This window comes from Panthera tigris, chromosome B1, assembly GCF_018350195.1.
Source record: "Panthera tigris isolate Pti1 chromosome B1, P.tigris_Pti1_mat1.1, whole genome shotgun sequence".
Taxonomy (NCBI): domain Eukaryota; kingdom Metazoa; phylum Chordata; class Mammalia; order Carnivora; family Felidae; genus Panthera; species Panthera tigris.
Window position 1 is genome coordinate 112,721,219 of NC_056663.1, and position 12,885 is coordinate 112,734,103.

Genomic DNA, 12,885 nt, shown 5'->3' on the forward strand with positions numbered 1-12,885 from the left:
CATTCAAGGCTTCCCCATGTTATGTTAGGAGCAAGGACTTGGCGTTTGTAGAGTGGCTTCAGGATGAGTCCATCAAGAGGCTTGTTCCATCTTGAAGAAGGGGGCCAGTGGCCGTTTACTCAGAGTCATTTTCTGGATGTTCTGGCTTACTGGAAGATATTCTGGGGGTCTCCATGATGCCATGGTAAGGCTTTACCAAAAGTGAGGGAACCCACAGAAGTCTGGAATCTGAAAGAACACAAGCATGTCCTCGACCCCAGGTGAGAAGTTTCATGGGCCCAGTCCGTGTGGGCCCCCCTTCAGGTGTTTTGCATAGCACCATAGGGTGAGAGGGTTTATCTTATTCTGAAGAATGTCACTCAACTGCAGTTAGTCCTTGAGGATTAAGATTTAAAAAGTTAAGGGGCGCCTGGGTGGCTCAGTCGGTTAAGCGGCCGACTTCAGCTCAGGTCACGATCTCGCGGTCCGTGAGTTCGAGCCCCGCGTCGGGCTCTGGGCTGATGGCTCAGAGCCTGGAGCCTGCTTCCGATTCTGTGTCTCCCTCTCTCTCTGCCCCTCCCCCGTTCATGCTCTGTCTCTCTCTGTCTCAAAAATAAATAAAACGTTAAAAAAAAAAATTAAAAAAAAAAAAAAGATTTAAAAAGTTAAGAGTAATCATAGCATGATCAAGAAGGAGCTGAGGTTGTAATGCAGACAGCCAGGGGTATCTCCCCCTTTTTGTTTTTTAATAGGTTTTTGAGCGTAATATATGCTCATTTTATAATTGTTTGGCCTTGTGGATTATAAGGAATGGATAATTCCAACCAAGGCTTAAGTAAGACAACTTAAAACGGTGTGTTGTTTTGTTGTTTTACCCTTTATGGTAAAATTATATTTATTTGTTTGCTTATTTATTATCATTAATAAAAATGTATTTTTTCTGTGGTTATCGTAGGATGCATTAATTTTATTTTTGTTCAGTGGTAACTTACATATTGATCATTGGCATTTGAGGAAGGGGGCTAAAGGGCTCAAGTTAAGGTCTGTTCCCCTGTCTTTTTCAGTAATGTTTATATAAATAATGTTTTAGCCATGTGGATATCCATTTGAGACATGCAAAGGGCTAAGTTTAGTAAAATGGCTCCCATGTATCTTAGTAAAAGCCCTTTACATATTCTCCATCTTTCATATGACATAGGCATCCATTCCTCTGCTAAACAGGAACAACACAAATGTGGAGGATTTGGAGGCCGGCACCAAGGGTTTTGCCATCATTTCCCCAGACTTTGGATTAAAGGAGGAGGAATTTTAATCTTAACCTTGTATACTTTTAAAATCCGTTTATTTTAACTTTAGTTTGGGTTGACTACACATAAAATTTCTTTTTAAAGATTTTTCTTCATGAACTTTCTATCACTTTTTTTTGCATTTAGATTTTGTCCCAAGCCATTTCTCTCCAAATAACCAGCTCTCATTTAGGACAAAATTACTTTCTTTTTTTTTTTTAACTTTTAATAAAAATATATTTCCATTTCTTATATCTTTCTTTTATATCTCCTACTTTTCTACATATAGAGTTGCTTTTCTTATTTTTAGCAGTTTTAACTTCATGTAGCAAAATTTTAACTCTTAGAAACCTTAGTCTCCAGTGAAAACTAAGTAGTTACCAATTGTGAACTCTATGTTTTATCAGAATTTTCTTGAAGGGCAAACTTATGAATCCATTCAGCACAAGGCATGTTTTATAACAGTTCAAATATCCTGAGTTTTTTGCAACAAGTCAAAAGCACAGACCTACATCTAGTAATTAGTGCTTTAGCTTTTTATCTCATTAGCTATCCAATGAATTTAATATTAATTTATCATGCAAGCAAAACTTTAACGTTTTAGGTTACTAAAGACATTGAAAGCTATCTTAACAATTACCCATGAAAAACTATGAGGCAAACTGTAATGCCTGAAGTTCCAAAACCTCCCACAAAAGACCACCAGAGTCGTAAGTCAAAGCCAAGCGGCAAGGGTCGTTTATTGCAGGTTCGAACCTGGTCCTCTGCGCACTCGTCGCCGGTGACACAAGAGGCCACGAATAGGGTTGGTATAGCGTTTTTATAGACAGAGACAAATAGCACAGGGGAGGTTTGGGAGGTTTTTTACTTGTGGCAGGAGGAAGAAAGGGGGAAGGGGGTAGGTGAGGAATGTGCTAAGCAGGCAGGTTTACAGAAGCGAGAAATGCCGGTTAGTTTGTATACAATCACTCATTCCATTACCTATCAGACTACATTTAGGAAGTTTTACAGCCCATTCTACAGCGGGTTACAATCAGGAAAGGTCTCACAATGCTCATAGCAAACAGCAAGCAAAACAGACTTCTCAGCAATTGTATTTCTTATCAAAGATCCATAATAAGCAGAAAAGAGAACCTAGCTTTAAACTAAGGCAGGGCTGTCATTTGGATTCAAAGCTGTGCCTTTCAAAACAAAGTTAACCATTACTTTAAGTCATCCTTTTGTTAACAGATTGGAACAGAGATAATGTGAGTTTATTCAACCCAGTGATTTATTCGACCTAGTACATCTTCGTAGAATAAAGTTTTATATTTAATGTTGATAACTTTAAAGACAGAGCTAACAAATTTAAATTAGTTTAAATATTAAATGTTTTACTTACCATTTAAATTCTGGGAAGTTTGTGATAACCTTAGGAAGTTATTATAAAGCATATCCTAAATAGGATTACAAATCATTATAAATCTTAACATTTTATTTATTTAACCAACGTGGCAATAAAAGACCCTAAAGGCAAATGTATAGCATTATATAGTTGTTAGCAAAACCTAGTTCCTTTAACATTGAGAAGTTTTACCTAAGCAATCAAAGACCTGATAAAGATGAAACCTAAAGCTTTGGTTTTTTGGCAAGGAGAAAAAAAAAAAAACAAAAAAAAAACAAAAAAAACCTTTGTTTATATTGTCTTATCAAGAGCAGAACAGTACAAGAAACTTTGTTTTTTGAACAGAGAGAAAAGTGGAATTTTAACCTTATACCAGTATACTTTTAAAATTCCATTCATCTCAACCTTAGTAGAATAAAGTTTTATAATTTAAAAGACATGCCTATCTTAATAATATTTTATCTGTGTTTTCTTAAAAGTTTACCATTGTTAATTTCTTCCTGTGGAACCAGTGAGGAAATTTAAAGTTTTTTTTTTTTTAACGTTTATTTATTTTTGAGACAGAGAGAGATAGAGCATGAACGGGGGAGGGTCAGAGAGAGAGGGAGGCACAGAATCTGAAACAGGCTCCAGGCTCTGAGCAGTCAGCACAGAGCCCAACGCGGGGCTCGAACTCACATACCGCGAGATCGTGACCTGAGCCGAAGTCAGACGCTTAACCGACTGAGCCACCCAGGCGCCCCAAGGAAATTTAAAGTTTAAGGAGGCTTTTTGTTTTGTTTTTTGTTGTTGTTGTTGTTGGTTTGGTTTTGTTTTGTTTTGCCTTTTGACAGCTGGTACATCCTCACCTCTAAGAAGAGGTGAGGTGTCGCTGCCGAGAGGCCTGAAGGCAGACAAAGGCTCAGAGGGCAAACCATTGCTAATAATTTGGAGAACTTTCCATCTTTTTCTGTGTTGTGGAAAAGTTTAAATAACAGAGGAATAATCTTTCCTAAGAAAGTTAGTAAAACTTAGTGTCTTTGTCTTAAGACATTTAGTGTCTTAAAATCTTTAACTTTTCTATTTCTTCTTGGCTATTAATTTATTTGAATTTTCTTTCCTTGAAAGTTTTATCCAAATCTTCAGATTATTTGATAAGTTGCACATGCCTTTATCACTTAAGGTTCTAAGTGACAAGCCTCCAGACCAACTCTGGTTAACTATAGTAAAAGAAAATTCATTTGGAAGATAATAGGATATTCACACTATTGATAGGAGGCTACAAACTAGGCTTAGCAAGTAAGGATACTCAGGAAGGCCAAAAGAAATCACAGGAAACTTGTCTTACAACTAACAGCTAAAACGTCTGACGGGTACAAGGCTGCTGCTGTTGTTGCTGCTTTAGTAAAGAATTCCCAATTGGTTCTTCTGTTCTCCTGTCATTTAACTCAGGATCCAAACACCAGGGAGAAAGATTCTTTGATCAATACCTGGTCTGTAAAAGGGAATGGATTTCTTAACTTCCATTTTGGAAAGCAGGTGACTAGAATTACTCTCCCACCAAAACAACCCATAATAGAAGAAAGATAATTCCACAAAGAAAATTGGGAACCTATTATGAATACAAATGGATGTTGTTGAAAGGGCGGGCCTACGCCGGCTGACTCCATCTTGTTCTGTGTCCTTCACCTTGACCGCGCCTCCTCCCCTTGAGTAACCCCCCCCCCTCACCTGCCTAACAGGACTCGGACCCTTCCCCAGCCAATTGGCTGAGGCCATAGCCATTACCTCACCAACTGCCCCTAGCCCCCAATAAAACCTTTGTCCTTTTGAAACTCGCTCTCTCTCCCTGGAATCTCACCGCTGCGGTCGGTGCAGGTAGGGGATTGAGCTCGTCGGTGCAGGTAGGGGATTGAGCTTGAGCTAGCTCGAATAAAGGCTCTTTTGCTTTTGCATCGGACTCGGCTCCCTGGTGGTCTTTGGGGATCACGAATTCTGGGCATAACATTTGGGGGCTCGGCCCGGGATCCCCAAGACCCCCGAGGGACCCCCGACCCGGAGAGCCTGACTGGCCACGGTTAGTGTCTGTCTGTTTGTTCTGTCTTTTCTGTGTGAGCTCATTTAATTCTGGTAGTGCCCGACGCGGTCTAAGTGGACGCACTGGAGGACCACGGGCCGGGAGTTTCGGAAGACATTCCGATTCTCCCTTCTGGAGGAGGGAGACCCCTCAAAGGTCTGAGATGAGGCGGGTTGCTCCCGCTGGTCGGCGTGAGGCCGTCGTCTTTGGAGGGACGTGGAATCCCCTCATCGGTTTTGGAGGGACGTGGAATCCCCTCAAATGTCTAAGCTAGCTTTCAGTTTTGCTTCCATGGAGTTGGAAGACTCTAGGGGCCCTCTGTTTGTCTGTTTTTGTGTTTCTCTGTTTTGTTTTGTGGACTTACTGGACGGACGTTATGGGACAGACTCAGACTACTCCTCTAAGTATTATGATTGATCACTTTAAGGATGTGAGGGGAAGAGCTAACAACCTCAGTGTGGAAGTCTGAAAGGGTCGGTGGCAGTTTTTTTGTTCTAGCGAGTGGCCAACTTGTCGGATGGCCACCAGAGGGGATCTTCGACCTCCCTACCATCCACCAAGTCAGGAGTATCATGTCTCGGCCTAAGACGGGCCATCTTGATCAGCTCCCTTACATTATCACTTGGCAGGACCTGGTAGAAGACCCACCCTCTTGGCTTAAGCCCTTCCTAGCCCCGATCCCTCCGGAGCCAAAACCCATTCTTGCTTTGCAGGGGACAAAGAAGAAAAGTCTTACCCAGCCTTCAGCACCCCTCTACCCTGTCCTACAGGGGGGTACTGAAGAAGAATTAATTTTTCCTCCCCCGTATAACTCCTCTGGGATGCCGGAAGAACACCATCCTCCCCCTCCAGGGGAGGCAGACGCTGTTCCGAGAGCGGGAGGCGGAAACGCTCCAGTGGGAAGCCCGCCCTTTACCAGACAAAGGGCTCAGAAGGAGCAATCAGCCTCCGCCGCCAACTCCACTATTCTGCCCCTGCGAGCCACCGAACCCCCAGATGCGGAGGGGAATCAGCCCCATCACTATTGGCCTTTCGCCACTAATGACCTCTACAATTGGAAAGCTCAGAATCCTAAGTTTTCCGAGAAACCGGCAGGGCTTATTGATTTATTAGACTCTGTTCTTTTTACCCATCAGCCCACGTGGGACGATTGCCAGCAGCTTTTGCAGGTCCTGTTCACGACTGAAGAAAGAGAAAGAATCCTCAATGAGGCCCGAAAACTAGTTCCGGGCATAGACGGTAATCCCACCACCATCCAGGCTCAGATAGATGCCTCCTTCCCCTTAACTCGGCCCCAGTGGGATTTCAACACGGCAGAAGGTAAGGAGAGGCTCCAGGTCTACCGCCAGACTCTAATGGGGGGTCTCCGAATGGCTGCTAGAAAGCCAACCAATTTGGCCAAGGTAGGAAATGTACAACAGGGAAAAGATGAATCTCCAGCTGCCTTTTTAGAACGGATCATGGAGGCAATCCGTACCTATACCCCCATGGATCCAGAGGCTCCGGAAGGCAAGGCAGCTGTTATCATGGCCTTTGTAAACCAATCAGCCATAGACATTAGGAGAAAATTACAGAAAATAGATAGACTAGGAGAAAAAAGTCTGCAGGACTTACTGGTGGTAGCCGAAGAGGTATATAATAACCGGGAGCCTCCTGAGGACAAGCAGGCTCGCGCCATGGCGGCTGCCAGCAGTAAGCAGACTCGAGACCTGGCCAGAATACTACTAGCTATCACTGCTGACTTCCCCGAGGAACGAGACCGCTCTCTCCGGCAGCTGGCAGACGACGCAAGAAAAGGTAAAGGAACCACCAAAGGGGGGAAGCAGAGGCTGCAGAAGGATCAGTGCGCATACTGCAAGGAGATAGGGCATTGGGCCCAAGATTGTCCAAAAAGGGCTGGCGGGAAGGGAAGCAAGACTGATCGAGTAAAAGTCCTAGAGCTAGATGAACTAAGTAATTAGGGGAGTCGGGGTTTGGACCGTCTCCCCGAACCCAGGGTAACTCTTAAAGTGGAGGGGACCCCTGTTGACTTCCTTGTCGACACCGGAGCACAACATTCGGTCCTCCACACCCCACAAGGAAAACTAGCCAGCAAGAAGTCCTGGGTACAAGGGGCAACTGGTATGAGCCAGTATTCATGGACTACCCAAAGAACAGTAGATTTGGGAACGGGCCAGGTATCCCACTCCTTTATGGTAATACCAGAATGCCCCTACCCGCTGCTAGGACGGGACTTACTGACCAAGATTGGAGCTCAGATAACTTTCAGACAAGGGGGGCCTCAGGTCACCGATGGCAAGGGCCACCCATCCAGGTCCTGACCATGAAACTGGAGGATGAATACCTTCTCCACCAGGAGGCGCTCCCGAGAGAGGATAATATAGACACATGGCTACAAGAATTCCCCTCTGTTTGGGCAGAGACAGGGGAAATGGGACTAGCCGCTCACAGGACCCCAGTCCTGGTAGAGCTCAAGCCAGGAGAGAGTCCGGTAAGGATCAAACAATACCCCATGTCTCAGGAGGCCTGGAAGGGGATCCAGCCACACATCCGGAGACTACGAAGCCTAGGGGTACTAGTTCCTTGCCAGTCTGCCTGGAACTCCCCCCTACTGCCGGTCAAAAAGCCTCACACAAATGACTACCGACCGGTACAAGACCTCCGGGAAGTAAATAAGAGGGTCGCGGACATACACCCAGCTGTTCCCAACCCATATACTCTCTTGAGCTCCTTGGCGCCCTCCGGGGTCTGGTATACTGTACTAGATTTAAAGGACGCCTTCTTCAGTCTGCCGCTGGCACCCCAGAGCCAACCCTTGTTCGCCTTCGAGTGGCATGATCCGGAGGAGGGCTACAGTGGGCAACTCACCTGGACACGGCTACCTCAGGGATTCAAAAATTTACCCACCATCTTCGACGAGGCACTACATGAGGACCTGGGTGAGTACAGAAAGGAGCACCCTGGCCTCACCCTTCTACAGTACGTAGATGACATCCTGATTGCTGCCAACACGGCCAAAGACTGTGAACGAGGGACCCAGGACCTGCTGGCTACCCTGGGGGCCTTAGGGTACCGGGCATCCGCGAAGAAGGCTCAGATATGCAGGGAGAGGGTAAGTTACCTGGGATATACCCTGGAGGGCGGACAGCGGCGGTTATCAGATGCCAGAAAAGAAACTGTCCTAAAGATCCCTACTCCCACCTCCCGAAGAGAAGTGAGGGAATTCCTAGGATCAGCCGGCTACTGCCGCCTCTGGGTTCCAGGTTTTGCTGAGATCGCCAGGCTCCTATATGAAGCTACCAAAGAGGGGAAAACATTTAAATGGACTGAAAAAGAAGAAACTGCCTTTAATCAGTTAAAAAAGGCCCTCCTAAGTGCCCCAGCCCTGGGCCTACCAGACATTATGAAGCCCTTCCACCTCTTTGTAGATGAACATAAGGGAATAGCAAAAGGGGTTCTAACTCAAACCTTAGGCCCCTGGAACCGCCCAGTGGCTTACATGTCCAAGAAACTAGACCCAGTGGCTGCCGGCTGGCCGCCATGCCGAAGAATTATTGCGGCAACAGCACTCCTAGTTAAGGACGCAGACAAACTGACCCTAGGACAGGAGATCTGGATCACAACCCCACACGCCATTGAAGGGGTCCTGAAACAGCCTCCTGATAGATGGATGAGCAACACACATGTGACTCATTACCAGAGCCTCCTACTCAACCCTCCATGAGTGCGGTTCCACCCCAGTGCAGCCCTCAATCCTGCAACCCTGCTGCCCGACCCTGACCTAGGTGCTCCATTACATGACTGTGCGGGAATCCTGGAACAAGTACATGGATTCCAGACGGACCTGACCGACCGGCCCCTCCCCGATGCCGAGGCTACTTGGTTCACTGATGGCAGCAGCTTTGTGCGAGACGGACACAGGTATGCAGGTGCAGCGGTGGTCACCAAAACAGACACCGTATGGGCAAAGGCTCTACCCTCCGGAACGTCAGCCCAGCAAGCAGAGCTCATAGCCCTCACCAAGGCGCTGATGCTGGGAGCTGGAAAACAGCTTAACATCTACACAGACAGCCGTTATGCATTTGCCACAGCTCATATGCATGAGGCAATTTATCAGGAGAGGGGGTTACTGACGGCAGAAGGACGGACTATAAAAAATAAGCAGGAGATACTTAACCTGCTTACGGCCTATGGCTTCCTGCCAAGCTAGCCATTATCCACTGCCAAGGGCACCAAAAAGCTGATAACCCAGTAGCTAGAGGTAATCGAAAGGCTGACCAGGCAGCCAAGGCAGTAGCCCTTACTTCAGTCCCCACCATGACCATACAACTACCGGACCTGGGAGACCCAGTTTTACCAGACCAGCCCAAATACTCCCAGGAGGAGTTACAGCGGATCAAGAAACTCCCCATGGCCCAGGAGATAAATGGATGGTGGTATATACCTAACAAGGAGCTCATGCTGCCAGACCGGCTCAGAGTCTCAATATTAGAGCACATGCATCGGTCTACTCACATGGGGGCCTGAAAATTAAAAGACTTAATCCGACATGCCGGAATCAAGATTCACCAACAGGACACCAAAATAGAGCAAGGTGTATCTGCCTCCAAGACCTGCCAACTCACCAACGCGAGAGCCACATCAAATAAAAAAGGAACCAGGCTCAGAGGCACCAGACCAGGAGCCCAATGGGAAGTCGACTTCACTGAAGTCAAACCAGGAAAGTATGGTTATAAATATCTTTTAGTATTTACAGACACCTTCTCTGGCTGGGTGGAGGCATACCCAACCAAGCATGAAACGGCTCAGACGGTGGTTAAGAAGCTACTAGAAGACATCTTACCCAGGTATGGTTTTCCTGCCATGGTAGGATCAGACAATGGACCAGCTTTTATCTCGCAGGTAACACAGGCAGTAGCCAAGGCGGTGGGGGAAAACTGGAAATTATATTGTGCTCATAGGCCCCAGAGCTCAGGACAGGTAGAAAGAATGAATAGAACCCTAAAAGAGACCCTTACCAAATTAACCACGGAGACTGGCGGGGACTGGGTGACTCTCCTACCGTACGCCCTTTACCGGGTTAGAAACACTCCTTACACTCTGGGTTTTACTCCCTACGAGATCATGTTTGGCAGGCCACCCCCTGTTATTCCCAGCCTTCGAGCTGAACTTATTACTGAGTTTAAAGATCAAGAACTTTTTCTTTCCTTGAGAGGGCTCCAGAGGGCGCACGAGGACATTTGGCCGCGCCTCCGTGCCATCTACGAGGCTGGCCCGACCCCGACACCTTATCAGTACAGGCCGGGAGACTGGGTCTATGTCAAGAGGCACCACCGAGAGACTCTCGAGCCGCGCTGAAAGGGACCCTACATCGTGGTGCTGACAAACCCCACCGCTCTCAAAGTAGACGGCATTGCGACCTGGGTCCATCACACCCACGTTCGGCCAGCGGACCCCTCCTCGATCCGGAAGGACTTCGTCACGTGATGGGCCGTCAGTCGGGACCAACACAACCCGCTCAAGCTCAAGCTACAGCGCATTCGACCCACCTAATATTGGTAACTCTGTTAACTCTGCTTGTCATTGCTCATGCTGCTGGGAGTCCCCATGCCCCCCAAAACATCACCTGGCAGATCATAGACACCAGCTCGGGGACAATACTTAATCAGACCTTCCAGAGCCACCCCAGGGACACTTGCTTCCCAGAACTTTGCGTAAACCTCCAAACTCTGTTCCCCTTGTCACCATAAATGCAGCCGGTCCCATGATTGGGTCCCTAACCTACATGACAAGGGGGGAATGAAAGGGCGGGCCTACGCCAGCCGACTCCATCTTGTTCTGTGTCCTTCACCTTGACCTCGCCTCCTCCCCTTGAGTAACTGCCCCCTCACCTGCCTAACAGGACTCGGACCCTTCCCCAGCCAATCGGCTGAGGCCATAGCCATTACCTCACCTACTGCCCCTAGGCCCCAATAAAACCTTTGTCCTTTTGAAACTCACTCGCTCTCCCTGGTATCTCACCGCTGCATCGGTGCAGGTAGGGGATTGAGCTCGAGCTAGCTCGAATAAAGGCTCTTTTGCTTTTGCATCGGACTCGGCTCCCTGGTGGTCTTTGGGGATCACGAATTCTGGGCATAACATTGTTAGCCCCCTAAAATTTTCCACTTCAATAGCTTTTCTCTTAAAATTGTTTTAGTCTCTGGCACCTGGGTGGCTCAGTTGGTTAAGCATCAGACTTCAGCTCAGGTCATTCTCACGGTTCCTGAGATCGAGGCCACATCACCCACATCAGGCTCTCTGCTGTCAGCACAGAGGATCTTTCCTCTGTCCCCCTATCTCTGCTTCTCCCCTGCTCATGTGCTCTCTCTCCCTCTCTCAAAAACAAACACTAAAAAAATAAAATAAAAATTGTTTTAGCCTCTCTTTTTTTAATTTCTCAAAATGATTCACTGCTTTAGATATCAAATTTGCTAATTTTTTGCTTGGCTTATTTACTATTGTTTATGTCTTTATTATTTCCTTTCTCTCACTTTTGATTCATTTTATTGTGTTTTTTTTTTAATGCTATCCTGAGTTGTATGCTTAGTTCACATTTTTCAGTGCTTTTGTTGTAAAAAATTTTAATATAATTTTGATATTTTTCTTTTTTTGTTTTTTTCTTTTTTCTTCATAAACTTAGAAATTCCACCCCGTACCTAAGGTTTATTATTTGTTCCAATTGAATTTCTTTTTGAGATAACAACCTTGATTCTAGTTTTAGCACTATTTTAAAGTGTATCAATAAGAATTTGGTCAAGAAAACTTAAACCACTGTAAATATTTTAAACAGAAAAGACAGAAGCAGTTTGTGTTCACATGGGATGAGCAACAATCTACATTTATAATTTTTCCATAGGTCTTATCTCCCATCTTCTGTCATAATAAAGTCTGAAGATATCTGGATCATTTGGACTTCCTTTAAAACATCACATTGTTCCACTACATTGATGGCATTACCTTGGTCAGATCAGGTAAGCAAGAGGTGGTGACCATGCTGAATGCCTTGATAAGACACATACGCTCCAGAGGGTGGGAGACAAGGCCTGTGCTTAGGAACTTGCCAGGATATCTTCTCTAAAGTAAAAGACAAATGATTTCATCTTGAACTGCCCTTCACAAAGAAGGCAGCACAAAACACAGGAATACTGCTCAGGCTGCCAGAGCAGGAAAGATTTCTGCAATGATCTGGCAAACCCTATGGTGTTGGAAGTGTCAATGGTGGGGGAAAACATTGTGTAATGTTTGAGGAAGAACCAGTGAGAGAATTACAATAGAGGACCCTGGTGTTCTGGAGCAAGGCCATGCCATCTGCAGCAGAGAATTACACTCTTTTTGAGAAACAATTTGTGTACTACTGGACCCTGGTAAGTGTGGAATTACTGAACATTGGACACTATGTCATCACATGACCAGAATGCCCATTATGAGCTGGGTTCTAACAGACCCGCAAAGTGTAAGTTTGAGCAGACCTAGCAAAAATGTATTATAAAATGGAAGTGTCACATCCAGAACCAAATGCAAATAGGACCAAGGGCACAAGCAAACTGCATGAACTGGTAACTTGGATTTCTCCCTCCCTGCCTAATGCAAACTGTTGCACCCAAGCACCTCCCTCAGCTCATACCTATGGCTCTATATGGATTCCAGTATGACCAGGAGGAGGGAAAAACTTGTGTTTGGTTTACAGATGGGTTGGCTCAGTATGTAGGCACAAGCTGAAAATAGACAGCAGCCACATGACAGCCATACTTAGGACTGGCTTTGAAAGACAGTGGTAAGGGAGTGTCCTCAACAATGGGCAGAGCTTCAGGTGATATACCTGGTCACCCACTTTGTGTGACAAAATAAGTGGTCCAAAGCTAGACTGTATGTGGAATCACAGGTAATAGTGATTGCCTGGCCATCTTTTTTCCTAGAATAAAAAATATTCAAAGATTAAGAACAAGAAAATCTGGTGTGGAGATATGTGGATGTAGAAATGGGGTGAAGTATAGAAATCTTTGTATCATATGTTAATACCCACTAGAGAACATCTGCCAGAGAAAAGGTACTTAATAACCAACAAAATGGCTCAACCAATTGGTATCAGCCAGTCTCAGTCATCAGCCACCCCAGTGCTAGCACAATGGGCACAAGAATAA

General features: G+C 45.8%; 1 protein-coding gene across 6 annotated transcripts in view; it reads left to right on the forward strand.

Moving 5' to 3' along the window:
- CFI (complement factor I) overlaps nt 1–12,885 on the forward strand; it is an 87,209-nt gene that overhangs the window by 16,811 nt on the left and 57,513 nt on the right. For 4 of the 6 annotated variants that reach the window (XM_042984038.1, XM_042984042.1, XM_007098263.3 and 1 more), the window contains exons 1-2: nt 9,969–10,263; nt 11,601–11,715. Coding sequence is in view for 2 of the 6 variants with exons in the window: in XM_042984041.1 (XP_042839975.1) it covers nt 11,692–11,715 (24 nt within the window). In the remaining 4 variants the exon portion in view is untranslated. Of the gene's footprint in view, nt 1–9,968; nt 10,264–11,600; nt 11,716–12,885 lie in introns of those variants that run through there. The other 2 variants (XM_042984039.1, XM_007098265.3) reach the window with 1 other exon arrangement.